This window comes from Mus caroli, unplaced genomic scaffold (genome assembly GCF_978045245.1).
Source record: "Mus caroli unplaced genomic scaffold, Mus_caroli_1 scaffold_4, whole genome shotgun sequence".
NCBI classification, from domain to species: domain Eukaryota; kingdom Metazoa; phylum Chordata; class Mammalia; order Rodentia; family Muridae; genus Mus; species Mus caroli.
Window position 1 is genome coordinate 37,340,217 of NW_028227259.1, and position 22,351 is coordinate 37,362,567.

Below are 22,351 nucleotides of genomic sequence, written 5' to 3' on the forward strand. Positions count from 1 at the left end.
CTATTTATGAGGGTCCTGCCACCATGACCTCACTCTGAAGCTCACTCCCCTCTGTTGCATTTTCTTGATTTCAGCTGATGAGTAGGGCAGAGGCTGAGGTCAGAAAGGGAGTGAGGAGCACAGCAAAGACCTGATGTGCCTGCCTCTTACCATGTTGTGTCTATCCTGTGCCACCTTTCTTCTTTGTGTGTAGGAGCCTGATTGTCCTGTGTATCCTTGGGGTTGCGTATTGGAGAGCATGGGTCACATCTCGGCTGCTGACTTGTTGAGTTTTAGCTATCACATTGAGCCAGTGGCTTAATTCAGAACACTGTTTCCTCACTTAAAAATGAAAATGTAAATGTTTCACTGTGCTTACTCATGTGATGCTCACATAAAATGTCCTGATTGCCTTCTCTTAGAGGGGACATGGCCAGGGTGCCAGTGACTTTAAGTCCTTTTAACTCCCTGGAGGCCCTCCCTTTTCCAACCCATTCTCAGTGCTGGTGTGAGGAAGTTCAGAGCCATTCCTGCCATGCGCAGTTATGTGGGTGAAAGTAGAATTAATTATCTCTGTAGTATCCCAGCTCTTTAGTAGGAGCTCAAAGGCCATGAGTTGCCTGAGCTAGTACTTTCCAATATGTGGTTGAACTATATATTAGTATTTTTAGGGTTTGGCTCCTGTATTAATTTTATCCCATTATATATATTTTTTTTTATTATTTTAGGCAGCCTTGCCTTCTCTAACAAACCCCCCTTCTCTAAGTCCTATTCGACGGAAAGGGAAGGAGAAAGAACCTGGAGAACAAGCTTCTACTCCAATGAGTCCCAAGAAAGTTGGTGAGGCCAGTGCAGGTAGGAAGCCGTATCTGGAGGGCAGAGGGAGGGCTGCCTGTGGTGCGGGAGTGTAAGCACCGTAAGTAGGAAAGCTGGTCCGCTGCAGTACAATCAGGGAGGAGTTCTCTGGATGCTTCAGAAGTGTCTGTGTGGTGAACTGTCACTTTACAGAGTCAAGCCATAGCAAGGAGCCTGCTTTTCTGTGCTTACTCTCCCCTTCTTGTAAGGAAGAACTCTGAATTATTATTAAAGGGGCAAAGATGTGCAGGAATAGATGTGGATGGTGATAGTCAAAACCAAACACAACAAATGATGATGGTATGGGAAGAGTTCTGATAAGGCAAATGAGGAATCAGTTTTGGGAGAGGTAACAAGACAGTGGAAGCCAGAGATGATGTATCTTTAATCTAACCCTCAGAAGGCAGAGTGGATTGAGAGTTTGAAGCCACTTTGGTTTATAAAGTGAGAACTTACCTAAAACAAAGAGGAAAGAGACAGAAAGACACAGTGGAGATAGTCATCTGATTTGGAGGAATCTAGAAATCACACAGATGTTTGGAGGGGCTTTTGTATTTGGGGAGATGTCAGGTCAAAGGGCCAGAGTTTTGTCATAGTCGAAGTAACAGAGTCCCATCTGCGCCCCTTTGGGATGAGAAGCAGAGTGATGCCTGTGTCTTGTGGCTACTTTCTGTTCATGTTCATCTCACAGCAGGCTTCGTAGACACATGCTGCAAAGCGCTTGTTTGTAAGCCTCATGGATGCCTTAGCTTAGTACTTGACTTTTTTTTTTTGGTGAGAAAGCTTAAAATCTTCCCTGGTGATTTTCATGTATTTGATATTATCAACCTTGTAGCAGGACTATACAATAGGTCTCTTAAAGGTACTCTGTGAGTGTTCTGTATTCTTGAACTAACTATGAAATCTTAAAAGATGCTCTAGGGATTGGCTCGAGTAGTACAGGAGGGTTTTCCTGTTTAAAAGCTACAGACTTGAAAATGTAACTGATGACCCCTCAAACCAAGCCCTCCAAGTGAGAAAGCCTTAGAAATTTAGATAGAGATGAAGAGCAGGAGACTGCTCGGCTTGGCACTTGGCTCTTTAGTCTCAATGTAGTAATGTATACACCCTTTACAGTTTTCAAAACATGTCCACAGCACTTAATGAATATCCCAGAACTCGTTTGTCTCAAGGTCAGCCCCATATACCTCAGGAGCCTTACTTAGACCAAGGGAACCTGTGGTTGGCTCAGCCCTTCCGTCAGCAGAGGACAGCTGAGGCCACAGATGACTCCATCAGCTGATGCCCTCTGCCCACCATTCCTTTCCATTCTTTTACTCTCAGGCTCTTAGAATTTTACTTTATTCCTTACTACCTCCCAGAGCACATACTTCAGAAGTCAGGGGAAAGACTTGAATGTTTCTGCTAGACCATTCTGAAAAGTCATCATTGCAGTAATTGCTGTTAAACTTAGGAAGTTTTTTCCTTAGATTTAAAAGTTTAATTTTTGGGTTTTGGTGTTTTTGTTTGTTTGTTTCTAAGCCTCTCGACAATCAGACACCTCAGGACCTGTCACAGCAAGTAAATCATCCTCACTGGGGAGTTTCTACCATCTCCCCTCCTACCTCAAACTGCATGATGTCCTGAAAGCCACTCACGCCAACTATAAGGTACTGCTCCTTGCTTATTTCTGAACATGTATTCCAGTGGGATACATGTCCATGTACCCATGTTCATGCTTACATAGAAAGAAGCCCTGTAACATAGGATTTAAATTTTGCTTCTCATTTGTCTTCTAGCTTGGTTTATGGAAGGTTTACAAATATTTAGGAATTTTGTATTAGAGCAAAGATCTGTGGTCTCTGGGTGTTGTTTGTTTATTGTCTCCCCAAGAATACTTGGTTTAGAAAGATATGCCTCAAGGACTCCTGGGGCTCAGTACATAGTCCTGTTTATAGGTGAGGCTCATTGCCATGTCCTGAAGACACACAGCCAAGCCAAGCAGGTTTCATGTGCCTTCTCCCTCTGTCAGCCTTAAAAGATAGTGCAACTACCCAACACAAACCAAAATTGTAGCTTCCAGGGAGAAAAGCAGATGCTCGCTCACTATAGACCTATAACCTTGGTGTTCTTGTCAGCTAGGGTTTTCTATCAGTGTAGGGACTCTTTTGCCAGATGGCCCTGATTTCCACTTTGTATTGGCTTTTGGATGATTGTGTCTGGGTTTACATTCTTTTTTTCTTTTTTTTTTTTCCATGATTATCCCAGCATTAAAGAATGATTTGTAGATTTACCCTTATTGATTTGAAATCCTATTTTTATCAAATGTTAAGATCTCATGATTGTATAGTTTCATTTATGTTTTTGTTACATCAGTTGTTCACTCATTTAATAGCACATTTTAATTTTTTTTATTTAACTAATGAATTATTTTTGAGACTGGGTCCCTAGCTTGACTAGAACTGGCCTCAAACCTCAGTGCCTCAGTCTCACAGTGATCCACCTGCCTCTGCCTCCCAAGTGCTGGGACTAAAGGCATGAGCCACCATGCCCTGTAGAAGCACATTTTAAAATTATTGTGGTTTCTTGATATAATCCCCATTTTCTTTAGAATTTTCTGGATATTACCTATTTTTACATGTGGAAATTTGAATAGACTGTCTAATTCTAAAAACCATGGAGATTCTTTCCCTTTAGGATCGTGTCTACTGTGTGTCTTCCCACAGACAGAGCTAATCTAAGGGAATGGTAGATGAGATGGATGTTTTGATCACAGGATGCCTTTCTGTTTGTTAAAGCTCTTTTCCTTACCTCAGAAATCTATGAGAGTTAAAAGAATTTTTAAAAGAACTTAATAGATTATTCACATAGCCCTGGTACTTCTTACTGTTTCCCAGGTGTGCAGCTGCTTCATTGAGAACTAGTGATAATGTTCAGAACTTCTGTTCATGTACTCTATCAGCCCATGTAGAGGAGAGCACGTGTGATGCTCGCTGTTGGTGCTTTCGTCATCAGTCATGCTTCCCCCCTTGACCCTCTTTTTGTACTGAAACCTTAAGCATTTGCATTTAATTTTGGCCTCCCCAATATCTCAGATTTCTGTTCCTTTGCTCTCTGGCCCTACTTCTGTAACTCTTAAGTTTCTGTAACTCTTCTGTAACTTTTAAGTGTTTTGAGTAGCTGTTCTGCCCTAGTGTGTCTTCTTACCTTGTCTTTTCCTCACTCTTAACTCTGAGTCCCTTTCACTACCCACTCCTCTCCTGCTTCCTCTTCTTCTATTTCTCCTCTTCCCCTTCTATTTCTCCTTCCTTTTGTCTGGGTGTCTTAGTTAGGGTTTTACTGCAGGCACCATGACCAAGGCAACTCTTACAAAGGGCAGCATTTAATTGGGACTGGCTTACAGGGTCAGAAGTTCAGTCCATATCATCAAGGCGTAAGCATGGCAGCATCCAGGCAGATGTAGGGCTGGAAGAACTGAGAGTTGTACATCTTTATCCAAAGGCAGACAGGAGAAGACTGGCTTCCAGTCAGTTAGGACAAGGGTCTCAATGCCCACCCCCACAGTGATCCACTTTCTCCAACAAGGCCACACCTCCTAATAGTGCCACTCCCTGGGCCAAGCATATTCAAATCACCACAATTGGGAAAGAAGCATGATGGGAGTGAAGCCATTCCTCACTAGGCCTTTGATCCCACATATAATATCACTGCATTCTTCTGGGCTGTAGGATCTCAGGTCTCTCTCACTGCTGGTGTCCCTTCCTGTCCCTGACATACTGAGGTTGATCCTGGTGCACCCCAGTCTTAGACCTGTTAGATTATATAAAAGCAGCTGTAGAGAGACAGAGGAAGGAAAGAAATAGAGGCTCAGTCTGACCATAGGCAGAACCATGTTCATGGCAGGGGAGTATTTTGTCACCTACAAGTGGATGCCTAAAATGTCTATAGAAGGTAGGATGCTGCCCCTTATGGGCCAGAAATAACTCTCATAGTCTGCAAGGGAAGCTGGGAAGTGTAGTCTTTAAGTGGCAAACCATCATTCCTAACTCTTAAGATGATATAAAAAATTCAGAGCAGGGGAGTTATTTATAGCTGTTTAACGCTGAGGAGGATCTTTGTTAGAAGCAGTAGTTTTGGGTCTAATGAAGAGGGGTTCTCTGGTCATGTATCAGGGAGAGTCTTAACTTGATTAGCGGAGTTGGATCAGGCTGTTGTCTTATATTTCTGAAGAGACTTGGAAAATAATTGTCAGAGGGCTGTAAGCAGATGACATGGTTACAGAGTAGAAGTAAAAGATTTCCAGGAAGGTTGAGGGGTAGGGAGAAGCAGAGGTAGAGTGGACTGATAAGAGACAGTGAGGATAGAATGGATTCAGGGTGGCAGTGGCTGCTTCCATTAGCATAAGTAGCAGATAGCTAGAGTAGCAAAGGAAGGAATAAGAAACAATGAAAAGACTCTGATTAAAGAGTTGTACCCAGCCGGGCTTGGTGGCGCACACCTTTAGTCCCAGCACTCGGGAGGCAGAGGCAGGCGGATTTCTGAGTTCCAGGCCAGTTTGGTCTACAAAGTGAGTTCCAGGACAGCCAGGGCTATACAGAGAAACCCTGTCTCGAAAAAAAAAGTTACCTGTTTTAGGCTTAATTTTGACAATATATACAGAATGTTAGGTGATAGAAGATAGAAGTAACTCAAGCTTGGTTGTGATGGCACTCATCTTTAATCCCAGCATTTAGGGGGCAGAAGTAGGCAGATCTGAGTTCATACAGCCTGGTCTACATTGTGAGTTCCAGAATAGTTAGGGCTTCATAGAGAAACCCTGTCTATAAAAAACAAAATGTAACAAAACAAAAGTTGGTTTTTCCCTCCAACTTTATAGTCCTGTAAATGAATTAATTTGTAGTTAGCATGACTACAAACATAGTTCTGAGCACATTAAGTAATTTGTTCATTTATAAGATAACCGAGCATTAACTTGTATATCTTAGTTATTTTAATAATTTATAATATATAAGATTAGGGTTTTATAATTTTATATCTGATATGTTTAAACTTACATGTAAAAAATTACACACACACATATTTTTTTTAATATCAAGTAAACTTTAAACATAAATACAATCCAGAGAGACTGGCCTCTTACAGTGTACTTTTATATCAGCTTTTTATATGATTTAGTTTCTCCAAATAGCTAAAGCTTAACAAAGATAGCAAAAATATCACAGATTTTTTTGGATGACCCAGTTTTAAGACAAACTACCTTGGAAACCTGGTATTGCCTTGTTAGTCCAAAAAAATAGGATACAGTGGTAAGCAGAGGGATATGACATACTTTAACCCTGATGAAGTCACCAACCAAAATGTTGGGAAGGTAAGCCCTTCTGCATTTGCCCGATTTCTAAGCTAGAGTTGAATCCAAATCACATACATGTTATGCTATAGCACATTAAGGTTAACTGAACATAGACTTTTACTTATTAACCCTTTTTTGTTACAAATTTTAAGCTAACTTTTGTTTGGAATTTTAAACCATACTTAATGAACTTATAAATCCTGAGATGCAGAACTTTACACAGTGCTCTTATAAAGCCTGAGATGAAAGAAGGTCTATACTTTAGTAAAGTTTTAGAGCTCAGATTTCCCATTGGCACCATATGTTAAATTGTTAAAGGAATTGTAGAGAGATGGATGGATGGAGAGATGGATGGATGGATGGATGGATGGATGGATGGATGGATGGATGGAAGGAAGGAAGGAAGGAAGGAAGGAAGGAAGGAAGGAAGGAAGGAAGGAAGGGAAGGGAAAGAAGAAAGGAAGGAAAGGGAAAAAGGGAAAGGGAAAAGGGAAGGAGGAAGGGAGGGAAGCTTGGTTTAACCTTAGGTGACCATGGCAAGGGGAACATTTTTGTCACCCACATGTGGGAATGGCCAAAATGCCTAGAGAAGATGGGATACCGCCCCATACTAGGGCATAAGTGACTTCCATAGTCCTCAAGGGTAGCTGGAAAGTGTAGTCGTTCAACAGGAAACTATCAAGACCCATTCTCATTTTCTGTTCAGTGTCTTCTCCCTGCATTTGTCCAGTATTCTCTTCATTCTAGGAGGTTAGGTTCAAGTTCAGTGGGCAGATTCTCGTATAGTGTAATGTTTTTTGAACTGGTTCTTTGCATGATCAGCCCCTCCCCCGCCATCAGAATCTGTAGAAATAGGGGAATTGTTATAGACTTCAGTTAAGCCAAAGCTTTTAGAATCTTCATCATCCTAAGATTAATCTGACTACATCTAGAATTGACAGTGACCACCTCCCGCCCCCACCCCTGCCCCCGGGATGGTGAGAGTCTAGGTCAGCATGCAGAAGCATCTCCCCGCAGCAGACGGCATTTGTGTCTTTGTTGTAGATAACCAGACTTCGGTGGTGCCAGTAACCGTGTGCTCTCTCCTTCCACCTTGCCAAAGGTCACCTTAGATCTTCAGAACAGCACTGAAAAGTTTGGGGGGTTCCTGCGCTCTGCCTTGGACGTCCTTTCTCAGATTCTAGAGCTGGCGACACTGCAGGACATTGGAAAGGTTTGTGTGTGGTCTCTTTTCCTTGAACCTGGGTCAGAGTACCTCAGATGATACCTAGTCACATGCTGTAGGCAGGGGAGAGTGCATCCTATTTGTGTCCTAGTACTACAGCATGCCAGGGCACCTGTGTTATTTCTGTTACCAGTGTGTCAGGTCTTATTACCACAGTTTTTCATTCAGCCTAGAACATGTTGAAAATGTGCTTACAGAATCCTTCTCTCCCTTGAGCTTTTAAATGGGAAGAAACAAAACCAGATTAACAAGGCTAACTGACCGACCCCTTCCATAGCCCAGAAAGCAGATCTAAGCTCATTCATGTTCTGTAGTTCTGAGTAGAATAAATCTTCCTCCCAGCCCATATGCTCACACTTAATCCTGCCATTGCTAACAATTTTGCTTGCCCTCCACTAGAACATCTCGTTTCTAATATACTCCACAGTGAGTTAGACAGCCGTCTTCAACTGAAATATAGTCCAGGGCCTACCAACCACTAATGTCACAATCCATTCATGCTAACGCTCTTTGTATGAAATGGTATCAAATTTTGAAAGCCTACCCACATCTGCTTCTAAGACTGAGTTATCTTGAAATGATTTACAGCCTCAAGCATTTGTTACAGTTCCATGTATTGTTTAGGGAATAATGGTAAGGAAAGACACCTGCACAAATCCAGTACAAACTGAATCCTGCTTTTCTTCCTCATTTGTTTGTTTGTTTGACCCATACTATCAGGCAACACACTATTTCACGTTTTCGTCCCTTCATTGCATGCAGTAGTGCCTGAACTATTAACATTCATCAAACATTTGGTCAATAAACAGATACTCTTTTCAAGAATCAGTTTGAAAGTTGGGTATAGTGTTCACATCTGGTAAGCTAGGTCTAATGGTACATACCCCTCTGAGGCTGAACTGGGGGAGCTGTGGTAGGAGCTAAAAGACAATCCTTATCAAAAGCAAATGAACAGGGAAAATTGATGTGAGTGTCTCATAGACCTTAGAGCCGTGCTCCATGTATGATTAGTCTGTGCCATCACATGACATTAATAAAATGCTTTCATTTTCTCACTGTCCAGATCTTGTTATTCCACACTAATTTTTATACATAATTGAACGTATTATGTGCGAGTTTTGCTTAGATTATGTATAATACACATTTCTCCACATATCTCCTTACTGTTCTGTGTTGTTTTCCTATGACTTCTCCCAAGACTTCATACTATTTTTGAGTGACTTTACTATGATTTAGCTTGATGTGGTTTTCCTTTCAGTTGTGTTTCTTGTACTCAGGTTTGTTGCTTTTCTTGGTCCTGGACCTTTACAGATTTCCACAGTTTAGAAAGGTTGGGGCTACTTCCTTATATCTCTCCAACCTTTTCCCTCACTCTATCTCATAATTACCTTCTAAAAACCCATTCTTGGTTACTTAAAATTGCTCTTAGTTTACTGTTGCTCTTTTTAAGGATTTGGGTTTGATTATTCTAGATTCATTTTTACCGTTTTTAATGTGTGTGTGTGTGTGTGTGTGTGTGTGTGTGTGTGTGTGAGTGGAGGTGTTGGCAGAATTCAGAAGAGGGCACCAGAGCTGCTGAAGTTTTAGTTGTTGGGAGTTGTGAGCCAATTAATGTAGGCGCTGGGAACCCAACTCAGGCTCTCGGCAAGAGAGCATCGGCTCTTAACTGTCTTTCCAGCCCCTCCTTTTAGGTCTGTTTGTTTTTAATCACTATCTTCTTTTCCTTTTGTAGTTTCTGTTACAGTCCTTAGGTTCTCTAAGTTTTTCTTTCCCCACATCTGCTGTACTATAAAATCCCATCTGTTACATCTTTTATCATTAACATTATAGCCTTTATCACTAGAAGTCTGAGTTATTTCTCTTCAAATCTCCTATCTTTATTTAACTTAAATTATTTGTTTATTATTTATTCATGTGTGTGTGTGTGTGTGTGTGTGTGTGTGTGTGTGTGTGTGTGTATACACACGTGTTTGTTATGTGGGAACCTGTCCACATGAAGGCCAGAAAAGTGTTAGAGTCCTCCACTACTACTCTCAACCTATTTCTTTAAGGCAGAGTCTTTCCCTAAATTAGACACTCCCATTTTTTCTGCTGTTCTGGAAGCCAGCAGGTCCAGCCTTGTGTGAGTACCCACTGCTCCTTCAAGTTCTTCTGATGATTGCTTCTCAGGCCTTGGCTTTGTTAGCTCCCTTAGAATTATCTTTGAAGTACTCAAGGAACACCCTCCCTCAATCTCCAGGGGTCTCTGAATGACTAACAAGTCATTTCTTGGTGCCATATCATTTGAGCTGCCATTTTCTTGGGGTATTTGGACTCACTGTGCCCTTACAGCTTGCCTTCTGTCCCCTTGTTGTGCCACAGCCTGGGAATGCTCTCAGATCCTTATCTAGGGCCATCCTAGGACTTTGTCTGTATTTCATTTTCAGGATCACTGATATCTATGGCCTGATCTTCAGTGTTTGAAAACTGTGATATCAAAGCTGGAATCTTTAAAATACATTTTTTTGATCATTTCAGGCAGGAGAGGGTAAATGCAGAGATGGAAGTCTCTCAATATTACATTGTATAGTGATGCCTGTGGTCGTGTCCTGATTCCCTGTAACCCTAGAGCTCCTGGAAGGGCAGGAATTACATTCTTTCTCTGTATTTGCAGCACCTTGTATCATTTCTACAGCACACAAAGTATTCTATACAGACTGTGGTGAGGCTCATTGGCAGTGGCTCTCACAGTGTTCTGTTCAGCTAATCATATTTAGGGCTCTACAAGTGCAGGGCTTTTGACTCCTTTGCACACTCCATAATGCCTGCCCTGAAAACAGGTATAGATATAGATACTTGATTATTTACTGAATGATTGGGTATGTAAATATACAAGAAAGCAGATTTTATACAATTGTAGATACAGGAGTTCTTGTGATTGTTAAGATGATTAATTGAAAACATTACTCAGAATTTCTCTGACATTTATATAGTTTATATGGTCACTGTCTGTTTCTGAGTGGCAACAATAATGGGTCACCTGTGAGTCACTGATGTTGTCCTCTTCCTTTCACAGTGTGTTGAAGAGGTCCTTGGATACCTGAAATCCTGCTTTAGTCGAGAACCAATGATGGCAACTGTCTGTGTGCAGCAGGTGTGTGTCATTTCCTATCTTTTGGGATTTGAGCTAACCCCTTTGGGCCAAGTGACAAAGCCTAGTTCCTTTTTGGAAGCTGGTGCTGTGGTGTGGTATGAGAAAGAGTTTGGTGGCCCTAGCTATCACTCCCGCTTGCTCTGTGATTGGGACTGTGAGGGGGCAGAGGGCATCAAGAAGCAGCTAGGGCCATCACTGCTTCGCCTTTGCCACCGCACCCCAGTGGGTTTGTTTCTCTTAGAACCACAGAGAATCTCAGGCACAGGGGACCACATGATCTTCTGGGGTGCTAACTCCTAGGGATTCACAACAAAGCCTTCCATCATACGTTCCTGCTGGATTTGATACTGGGAAAGGATCGTCCCGGCGGTTGTTTACTTTTGCTTTTGTTTTTTTCCTTTTATTTTTTCATTAGTGGTACTAAGGGTTGAACCTGGCTTATGCATTCCAGGAAAGCACTCTATCACTGAGACTTTTTAAATTTTGAAATATGATCTCTGTAGCTGTTCCCAGTTAATGCTACTCAGTCGATCTTGGTGGCTGTGGTGGTGCTTCTTCTTGCTACCCGCCCAATATTTTGGGTTCCTGAATGAGAGACACATACATGCAGCCTTTATATTTTTATATGTCTTAAACAGCTCAAGAACTGGACCACTTCCTAACCACCACGTGGCTAACCCACCCTTTGATATCCCCAAGTTATTGCTTACTACATCTATATTTTATCTTTGCTGCCCTGGACCCAGATGTGTAGTCCTCTTGGACCACAATCCCCTGATTCCTACATGGTGGCTATGTTCTCTGTCAGGCATGGCATCTTGGTTCTTCCTCTCCCAACATAGTGGAGCTCTCTTTCCTTTCTCTCCCTGTCCCCAGCCTTGGAATCCTAAAAGTCCCACCTCTGTATGCCCTGCCCAACCATTGGCTCTCAGCATCTTTATTGACCAGCCAGAACCAACTGTGGGGAGGGTCTCTCAGTGTCTTATGTGTCTCGGTGTCTTGAGGACACTGCAAACAGGTTTTTAAGGAACATGATTAGCATACAAGCATGCATTAGACCAAACCCACAACATTTCCCCCTTTTTGTCCATTAAAAAGGTCTTTCCTCTTAGATATATATTGAACATAATTATAACAGTTATGTAAACTATAAGATATGATATATATTAATGTCCAGTCATTCAATTTTGTCAGTTTAAATAAATTATTCTATCATCTACCGTAACCTAAGTTGCCCAGGCTCTCCTGGAACTTGCAGATTGCCTATTTTCATCCTAACCACTGTCCATCCTAACCGCTGTCCACTAGCTGGCGTTGCAGACAGGCCTGTGCTGCTCATCTACATTAAATCTATAGTAAGTGAAGTACTGATGTTTCCATTCTTTCATTCTAGCTACTGAAGACTCTCTTTGGGACAAACTTAGCCTCACAGTTTGATGGCTTATCTTCCAACCCCAGCAAGTCTCAGTGCCGAGCACAGCGCCTTGGCTCTTCCAGTGTGAGGCCCGGCTTATATCACTACTGCTTCATGGCACCATACACACACTTCACACAGGCCTTGGCTGACGCAAGCCTGAGGAACATGGTACAGGCGGAGCAGGAGCATGATGCCTCGGGGTAATATTTATGGTGCAAGTTTGTCACTGATGATGCAGACACGAGTTATGTGCAGCCCTTCCTTGAAAGCCATTGGCTGAGTTATGGTGTAGTCAGCTATCCAGAGGTGACAGGCTAGAGAGGAGGAACCCAAGCTGCCTGTGAAGCATAGGTTCTAAGTTCCCAATCTTGCCCTAGACTAGAAGTGGCACACTCACTGTCGTCACGCTGCGAGTGCTTGGTCCTGTAAGGTGGCAGGTGGCCGTGGTGCACACTCACTGTCGTCACGCTGCGAGTGCTTGGTCCTGCAGTGTTTATAGAAGGTGGCAGGTGGCCGTGGTGCTCCTTTGTGCTGTGACTCAGAAGGCCACCTTCAAAATGGCACACGCTGGTGCTAGTGTTTACAAGTATTGAAGGGCATAAAGTAGTCTAGGGTGTGTTGTTTTTTTATTTCTATATGAACTTATGTTAATCTTTTTCAGTAGGTGAAATTTGGAAGTCCCTCCCTCCCTTTCTCCTTCCATTCAGGGCTTTATATGGTAGGCGTGTACTTTACCACTGAGCTACATTATAGCCCTAGAAGGTGTTTTGTAAACTTCTTTACCATAATTATCAAATATTTGAGATGTTACTCAGTGTAGTAATGTTAGCAGCATTCTTACTTTCCTTTTTTGGATGACCAGACAATATTAGAATCAAGGAAAATGCTCCTTTTCTTGGATTTATCTTTTATGTGTGTGCCATAACACCTGCTTTGCTGTCTTTTCAAACGTTTTGAGATGGTTCTCTCTCTACATTGCCTAGGCTGATGTTGAACTTGTGACCTCTGTCAGTCTTCCCCCAAGAAAACCGAATGATATCACCTATCTTTGAGTTGACTTTCACCTCTCTCAAGCCCTCTTAGAGAGTGCTGGGCAGTGAGTTTTCTGTAGCATTGCACACTCAATTGAACCCTCTTGTCTCTAGCACATGCTACTCCTAAACCCAATGGCCTTTCTAACTCTCATTTTGAAATGATCTGATTTTTTTGAACATGAAGTTGAATTGATGTATGGCTGAGTAGTACAGGGGAGATGATTAAAAGACATTTGTTTTTTGCTTTGGGCCATTTGGCAGGTGGTTTGATGTACTCCAGAAAGTGTCTGCCCAATTGAAGACGAACCTAACAAGCGTCACAAAGAACCGTGCAGATAAGGTGAATGGCACTGCAGCTAGAGATGACGTGCGGATGTCACGGGGGTGGAAACAGAGCTCAGACTTTCTAGATTAGTCGCCAGAAGCCTCTAATCGCAACTGTGGTTTCTTCCACTTTTTCCTATAGAACGCTATCCATAATCACATTAGGCTATTTGAGCCTCTTGTTATAAAAGCATTGAAGCAGTACACCACGACAACATCTGTACAATTGCAGAAGCAGGTTTTAGATTTGCTGGCACAGCTGGTTCAGCTACGGGTCAATTACTGTCTACTGGATTCAGACCAGGTTTGTCTCTCGGCCTTGTAGTCACTATACTTTCTCCTAACTGAATACAAATTACCCTGAAAAGACACCACCCAAGACTGGTCCGTACTCCAGTGGGGTTAGGCTTTAGAAATTTCCACAAGTTTTCTACATCTGTATACCTACTTGTAACTTTATAATAAACTGTCTTTAACTTGTAAGATAGAATTTAAGATTTATTCTGGTGGACCAGGTCATTTATGCAAAATTCAGACTTCTTTAAAACAGGTGACCATCAGCCAAGCAGTGGTGGTACACACCTTTATTCCCAGCACTCTGGAGGCAGAGGCAGGCAGATCTCTGAGTTCAAGCCTAGCCTGGTCTACAGAATGAGTTCCAGGATACCCAGGGCTACACAGAGAAATCCTGTCGCAATAAACTAAAAATAAATAAAACAGGGAAACAAGTGACTACTTTGCTCAGAGAAGCTTCTTTCTCAGAGGACAGTGGTCACATAAGTAGGTGGGACATCAGGCCTCCTCTCCCCTCAGGGAGCACTGCTGAAGAGGGGGTTGGAAAAAAGCGAGAGCTAGAGGGTAGGGAGGAGCGCTGTGAAGTGTAAAATGCTAGAGCTGTCATAGTCAAAAACTCACAGCAGTTGTGGTCACCTGCACAAGATCAAACCAGTCAACCTCCCAGCATGACTGATGTTGGGGCTCAGCTGATGGATGTTTGGGGAAGAATGTCATTTTTCTTTGCAGGGGAGTAGCACATAGGCAGCACTAATTCAACTCAATGGGTTATAAGAAAAATAACATTAAAACATCAAGATATCATTTATAGACTATACTTTCAAGCACTGATGTAATCAACAGGCCCAATCACTTTTACACCATTCTGGGGGCTGTATAACTTGGATCATATCCCCTCTCCTCAAACTCTCCTTGCCTTCCTCTTGCAGTCCCTGTGGTCATAAAGTTCCACTAGTCCTGCTTGTAATACAAATTCTATTCCTAGGGAGATCTTCTATCCCTGCCTTCACTGAGAAGAAATTGTCTTTAGGTTGTTGAAAATTGACCATCATTTTTGTGCTCTGATTGTGGCCTACCCTTTCTGAATGAGTTACAAGGATGAGCCAGTTGGGGAGACTCCTTGGCCCTCTTAGGCTCATGGTCATATCATAGTGCAAAATGTGTTTAGTTCCACTTCAAAAGCATTTATAGTCTTGCAGTCAGAAAGTACAAAATCCTGTTTAAGATTTCTCAATTGTAATACCTTTGGATTTGTAAAATCAAAAATTACATATTTCTACTATACTATGATGTAGAATATACATTCCCATTCCGAAATGGAGGAATGGGGATATAGTGAGGAAATACTGGACCAAAGTAAGATTGAAACCTAGCAGGGCGAACTGTAAGACCTGAAGTTAGCCTGTAAGCCCCACCTACCCAAGGACTAGGTAACTTCCTGGAATACTGGGAGTTGTAGTATTACAAAAAAAATCAACGCCACACTGGGGCAAGGCAGGGGGAACGGATGGCCTTTGAGTTTGTCCTTTGGTGAAATAGAGTCCTACCATGTAGCCCAGGCTGGCCTCAAACTTTGATCTGGCTGCCTTTTGCCCAAGTCCTGAGAACTTGCCTGAGGCTATAATTAAAAAATAGACAAATTTCTTTGATAAAGTGAATTTCAAAGACAGTATAAACATTGAGTCTGTGGATTGGTTATTACTGATAACTTATGCAGGTCTATAGTGAAAAAGAGCAATTAGGGTAGAAAGAGATAATAATAGAATTTGGAGAGAAAAAGAGCACTGGGAAGTTTTATGTTCTTCCGCACTCATGCACGAGCTAGGGTAGTTGGCATAGATAAGTGCTGTTAACCAGAGGCTTCCAGGCCTACATCTACCTGTCTGCCTTGACCAGTATGTTCCCAAAGGCATGTCTGAAGGCACTCTGCACTTAGCTGACTTCACAGTAGCTTTGAAAATGTGGTTATAAACAAGCTAATCTTCTGTGTGGGGGCTTGGGAACAGTTCACAAATGGGTTGAAGAAATGACCCCTGGCTTTTGTGTAAACTGTGACTGATGGCAGCTTTTCTGTCCCTGCATTAGGTGTTCATCGGGTTTGTGCTGAAGCAGTTTGAGTACATTGAAGTGGGCCAGTTCAGGTACTGACGCTTAGTTACTTGGGTTGTTGCCCTTGTTGTGTACACACATGCAGCCCTAGGTCCTTACAGCAATGGGGGCTTTCTGCGTTCACACCTCTAACCACTTGCAGAAAGCCTTTCTCAAGACTTGCTTAGAAACAGGTCTAATCTAACCATTAGTGTGTTTTCATTTCACATTCACAGTATGTGAGGATGGTAACAGGTCACTAAGTGCCATCTTACCCAGTGGGTCCCTGTTCCCTAACTTTAGAGGAAGCAATTTTAGGCCATGGTTTAGTAAAGGGAGTGATTGTGGTCTTTAGTTGCATTATCTGTAGTTTTTCTTGTTGGACATTAAAGTTTTAATAATCTTACAGTATATATAACAGATTTGCAATTTTTGAAAATTACAGTTTTTTTTTTATTTAAAGATTTATTTATTTATTACATGTAAGTACACTGTAGCTGTCTTCAGACACTCCAGAAGAGGGCGCCAGATCTCGTTACGGATGGTTGTGAGCCACCACGTGGTTGCTGGGATTTGAACTCTGGACCTTCGGAAGAGCAGTCTGGTGCTCTTACCCACTGAGCCATCTCACCAGCCCAAAATTACAGTTCTTAACAAGTAGTTTGTAAGGCGCAACAATGGAGAGTTTTGTGAGTGTCCCTGAGATGGAGAGACCCAGCTCTTGTTCTGATTATGTGACTGACACCTTGACTCTGTAGTTTTGACCAGGGAACATTTTCTCCTCTGTGTCTGAATTTTTTCAGGAGAAGAAAGGAAAGTGAAGAGCTAGGAAGGTCTTACCTGCTAGCATCCAATGCTTAAGGTGCAGCCTCACACCGTAACCGTCAGGCCCTCCCTGTGGCAGAGGCAGGAGGACCAAGGGTACGGGGGGACTGAACGAGGCCTCAGAGTCTGCTTTAACTTAGTGCTTTCTCCTCGGCTCGACTCATAACTTGGTTTTTTTTTGCTGTATATGTAAATTACACGTCTTAGTTTTTAAAAAAGAAATGTCTAAATGGGTGTCTTTGTTTCTAGGGAATCAGAGGCAATTATTCCAAATATATTTTTCTTCCTGGTATTACTGTCTTATGAGCGCTACCATTCAAAACAGATCATTGGAATTCCTAAAATCATCCAGCTGTGTGATGGCATCATGGCCAGTGGAAGGAAGGCTGTTACACATGGTAATGGGTGCATCTCTGCTTGTTGTCCTCACTCATCCACTTTGACTGCAAGTGCTGTGTATGTGTATGAGGGCTCATGCATGCATGCACATGAGTTAGAGATGTTTAAGAAGAAAAAAGCAGCACATTGCTTACTCATAAAATTTGTAAACTACTTGTAGAAACCATAAAAAATAGTGACATCATTAAGGTATAGATGGATCCTGATATGTGCCTCTATTTATGAAGAAAAATTTTTATTTTGCCATCTTTATTTGCTTTGGTCTTTTTTTAGGCTCAGATCTGGGCCCTCACATGTGCTAAGCAGTTTACCTCCAATCATACCCTAAACTCACACCATTTTACATCTAGCTTGTCACAGTCAAATTTTAACTTTTGTGTTGTTTTGTCTTTTATTTGTTGGTTGGTTTGTTGTTTGTTTTTCATTTGTAAAAACTTGTTTGGAGTCTGATAGCTGTCTCTCATGAGTCATTTCCACCTGTGGTCTCACTTGCTTCCTCTTCGCGCCTATAGCTATACCTGCTCTGCAGCCCATTGTCCATGACCTCTTTGTGTTACGAGGAACAAATAAAGCTGATGCAGGGAAAGAGCTTGAGACCCAGAAGGAGGTGGTGGTCTCCATGCTGTTACGACTCATCCAGTACCATCAGGTAAGGGGAAAGCACAGGGATAACCACATCACAGCATGGAGAGACACTCCACAGCCGGGGTCCTTTGTGTGGTGAGCAGTCTCGGGAACACTGGGCTCTCTGGCCCAAGGGAGTACCAGCGAGGGAGAAAGTGCACGAGGGTAGGAGCTGGCACAGCCCCAGAAGGCTAGCAGACATATGGCTGACCATTAGAATTTCAGTGAAAATACTAATGTCACAGAGGCTGTTTATTCTCAAATGTAGCTCAAGGATCAAGTAATTGACAGTGTTAATCTAAACCATTAACATGTTAAAAATAGTAAAACCGTCAAATCTGAAATAAGTAGGTAGCATATTTACCTCTATCTTAACATAGTCATGGTCTTTGTTTTGGTTTGGTTTGTTGTTATTATTGTTGTTTTGAGACAGGATTTCTCTGTATAACAGGGTTCTAGCTGTCCTAGGCTTGCCTTGTAGACCAGGCTAACCTCAAACTCACAGAGATTTGCCTCCAGAGTGCTGAGACTGAAAGCATACACCAATGTGCCTGGCCAGCCATGTTCTTTTTATTTGTGCTCATATAGTCTTGCGTCTCTTAAGCATGAGCATGGACTTTAAATGCTTCAGTCAGCCCATGTGTGGAAATAGAGTTTTTAACATTTTTGTCCTTTTAAAACTTGTACTTTTGTTTTATTCCTCCCTTATTTTGTTAGCTCCTTTCAGCTGCCTGTTTCTGAAACTTCATAAAACCACAAGCTTTTTCTTTTTCTTTTTTTTTGAGACAGGGTTAGCCTTTTTCAAAGAAACAGTACTTTCTTTGTTTCATTTATGTTTTGATCAATCTTTATAATAGTTAATTAAATATTTAATGCTTAGTTAAGCCAAGACATAAAGTAGTTTGAGAGTAAGCACATGCCTTTGCTAAGCACAGTGGGGCTAGTAGTGCCTTGGGGATAGTATACGCCTTGTGCATGCTCATCAGGGTCTCGGTATGCCCCGTGGAGATCCTCGAGGGCCCAGGAAATAAGGGGAGGCAGGCTTGTGTGCATAGGCAGTGTACATGGACCTTGAAGCAAGGCAGCTTTGGGGATAGGGTAGTTGGGCTGGGCTTATGTTGTATATTGTCTCTGAGGTGGTGTGCATCTTTTGGTTTTGGTTTGGTTTGGTTTTGGTTGTTTGAGACAAAAAGAACACCTTGGTTTTTGTGGGCTTCCTGGTCTGTTGTAGCACAGAAGTGAATACATGCTATGGTATGACCATGCTCCACTAAAATGCTTTCTACAAAATGGGCAGTGGGCCAGGTGTCTCTGTTACCAGCCTTTGCCAGATCACAGGTTTATCTATTTAGAATGACCAAAATGACTGCCAGTAAACTCACACTCAGCTTTGTATGACTGCTGGCAAGTGAGGGCCACTCAAAAATAAAATGCCTTTGCAAAGAGCACTGAAGTGGATTTAAAGTACATAGGAATATTCGATTGTCCCACAGTGTTTAGTCAAGGGAGTCTTTCAGCTCTCCTACAGATTAATGTAAGTTTGATTTTCACTTGATCCCTTCTTTATGAAATGTCAAAATACTCATCATGAGTCTTCCCGAGCCCAGCACGGCTCACTCATCCCCTTTGAGGTTACTGTATCTCTTCTGTGGCTTTTTGTTCGCTTCACATTCACATTTCACAGTGAAGATTGTGTGCTTTCCTCGGTCTTCCCTGGGGATTATATCTCTTTGAACCTTAGAGTTACCAGCTAAGCTGGGACCAGTGTGGAACATGGGGAAGTTGAGGGCCCCTGGAAGCATTCTGATCCTACCCAAACATTCTTTCAGGTGCTGGAGATGTTCATCCTTGTCCTGCAGCAGTGCCACAAGGAGAATGAGGACAAGTGGAAACGGCTCTCTCGGCAGGTCGCAGACATCATCCTGCCCATGTTGGCCAAGCAGCAGGTTTGTCTTCATTGCCCTGGTTTGCCACTATGTAGTGATTTATTCAGAGTAGACTGAGATGCTTATGAAGGCTGGTCGTGATCACTATATCCTGACAGGTTCTTCTTTGAAAGTTGGTCTTGGTGCTGGTGGTGCGGAAAATGGCTTCTTTTATTTCCATTACCCTTTGAGGTTGAATTGCCTTCTCACTTTCCAAGTGAGGGAACACAGAGTCAGAGAGGTTATTGAGGTTTTCCATCCTCACAGAGCTTGAGGGTGATGGGTCTATACTTGGTTGGCCCAGTGTTGACTTGAAAACTTAAGTCCTTTCTTATTTTATTATCCTGACTCCTGTATTCTGGTAAGTCAGGTATTTTATTTGATCCTTAGCTTTCTTTTATTTTATTTTTTTATTGGATATTTTCTTTATATACATTTCAAATGCTATCCCAGAAGTTCCCTATACCCTCCCTCCGCCCTGCTCCCCTACCCACCCACTCCTGCTTCTTGGCCCTGGCATTCCCCTGTACTGGGGCATATAAAATTTGCAATACCAAGGGACCTTTCTTCCCAATTATAGCTGACTAGGCAATCTTCTGCTACATATGCAGCTAGAGACACAAGCTCTGGGGGGGGAGGGGTATTGGTTAGTTCATATTGTTGTTCCACCTATAGGGTTGCAGACCCCTTCAGCTCCTTGGGTACTTTCTCTAGCTCCTCCATTGGGGGCCCTGTGTTCCATCCAATAGATGACTGTGAGCATCTCCTTCTGTATTTGCCAGGCACTGGCATAGCCTCATACGAGACAGCTATAACAGGGTCCCTTCAGCAAAATCTTTCTGGTATATGCAGTAGTGTCTGGGTTCAGTGGCTGATTATGGGATGGATCCCCAGGTGGGGTAGTCTCTGGATAGTCCATCCTTTCGTCTTAGCTCCAAACTTTGTCTCTATAACTCCTTTCATGAGTATTTTGTCCCCTATTCTAAAGAGGAATGAAGTATCCACCCATTGGTCTTCCCTCTTCTTGATTTTCTTGTGTTTTGCAAATTGTATCTTGGGTATTCTAAGTTTCTGGGCTAATATCCACTTATCAGTGAGTGCATATCAAGTGACTTCTTTTGTAATTGGGTTACCGCACTCAGGATGATATCCTCCAGATACATCCATTTGTCCAGGAATTTCATAAATCCATTGTTTTTAATAGCTGAGTAGTACTCCATTGTGTAAATGTACCATATTTTCTGTATCCATTCTTCTGTTGAGGGACATCTGGGTTCTTTCCAGCTTCTGGCTATTATAAATAAGGCTGCTATGAGCATAGTGGAGCATGTGTTCTTATTACCAGTTGGAACTTCTTCTGGGTATATGCCCAGGAGAGGTATTGCTGGATCTTCTGGTAGTACTATGTCCAATTTTCTGAGGAACCGCCAGACTGATTTCCAGAGTGGTTGTACAAGCTTGTAATCCCACCAACAGTGGAAGAGTGTTCCACTTTCTCCACATCCTCGCCAGCATTTGCTGTCACCTGAATTTTTGATCTTAGCCATTCTGAATGGTGTGAGGTGGAATCTCAAGGTTGTTTTGATTTGCATTTCCCTGATGATTAAGGATGTTGAACATTTTTTCAGGTGCTTCTCAGCCATTCGGTATTCCTCAGTTGAGAATTCTTTGTTTAGCTCTAAACCCCATTTTTAATGGGGTTATTTGAATTTCTGGAGTTCAGCTTCTTGAGCTCTTTGTATATATTGGATATTAGTCCCCTATCAGATTTAGGATTGGTAAAAATCCTTTCCCAATCTGTTGGTGGCCTTTTTGTCTTATTGACAGTATCTTTTGCCTTACAGAAGCTTTGTAATTTTATGGGGTCCCATTTGTCAATTCTCGATCTTACAGTACAAGCCATTGCTGTTCTGTTTAGGAATTTTTCGCCTGTGCCCATATCTTCAAGGCTTTTCTCTACTTTCTCCTCTATAAATTTCAGTGTCTCTGGTATTATGTGGAGGTCTTTGATCCACTTAGACTTGAGCTTTGTACAAGGAGATAAGAATGGATTAATTCAGCCGGGCATGGTGGCGCACGCCTTTAATCCCAGCACTCGGGAGGCAGAGGCAGGCGGATTTCTGAGTTCGAGACCAGCCTGGTCTACAAAGTGAGTTCCAGGACAGCCAGAGCTATACAGAGAAACCCTGTCTCGAAAAACCAAAAAAAAAAAAAAAAAAAAAGAATGGATTAATTCGCATTCTTCTACATAACTGCCAGTTGTGCCAGCACCATTTGTTGAAAATGCTGTCTTTTTTTCCACTGGATGTTGTTAGCTCCCTTGTCAAAGATCAAGTGACCATAGGTGTGTGGCTTCATTTCTGGGTCTTCAGTTCTATTCCATTGATCTACCTGTCTGTCACTGTACCAGTGACACTCACTGTACCATGCAGTTTTTGTCACAGTTGCTCTGTAGTACAGCTTTAGGTCAGGCATGATGATTCCACCTGAGGTTCTTTTATTGTTGAGAATAGTTTTTGCTATCCTAGGCTTTTTATTTTTCCAGATGAATTTGAAAATTGCCCTTTCTATCTCAGTGAAGAATTGAGTTGGAATTTTGAAGGGGATTGCATTGAATCTGTAGATTGCTTTCGGCAGGATAGCCATTTTTACTATATTAATCCTGCCAATCCATGAGCATGGGAGATCTTTCCATCTTCTGAGATCTTCTTCAATTTCTTTCTTCAGAGACTTGAAGTTATTATCATACAGATCTTTCACTTCCTTAGTTAGAGTCACACCAAGGTATTTTATATTATTTGTGACTATTGTGAAGGGTGTTGTTTCCCTAATTTCTTTCTCAGTCCGTTTATCCTTTGTGTATAGAAAGGTCATTGATTTATTTGAGTTAATTTTATATC

General features: G+C 42.2%; 1 protein-coding gene across 1 annotated transcript in view; it reads left to right on the plus strand.

Moving 5' to 3' along the window:
• The window catches only part of Htt (huntingtin), a 143,619-nt gene that overhangs the window by 69,337 nt on the left and 51,931 nt on the right, over positions 1-22,351 (plus strand). The window contains exons 27-37 of the mRNA XM_021163625.3: positions 708-834; positions 2,356-2,483; positions 7,266-7,376; positions 10,444-10,521; positions 11,915-12,138; positions 13,234-13,312; positions 13,439-13,600; positions 15,676-15,731; positions 16,753-16,901; positions 17,415-17,551; positions 19,356-19,472. Coding sequence (XP_021019284.1) covers positions 708-834; positions 2,356-2,483; positions 7,266-7,376; positions 10,444-10,521; positions 11,915-12,138; positions 13,234-13,312; positions 13,439-13,600; positions 15,676-15,731; positions 16,753-16,901; positions 17,415-17,551; positions 19,356-19,472 — 1,368 coding nt within the window. The remainder of the gene's footprint in view (positions 1-707; positions 835-2,355; positions 2,484-7,265; positions 7,377-10,443; positions 10,522-11,914; positions 12,139-13,233; positions 13,313-13,438; positions 13,601-15,675; positions 15,732-16,752; positions 16,902-17,414; positions 17,552-19,355; positions 19,473-22,351) is intronic.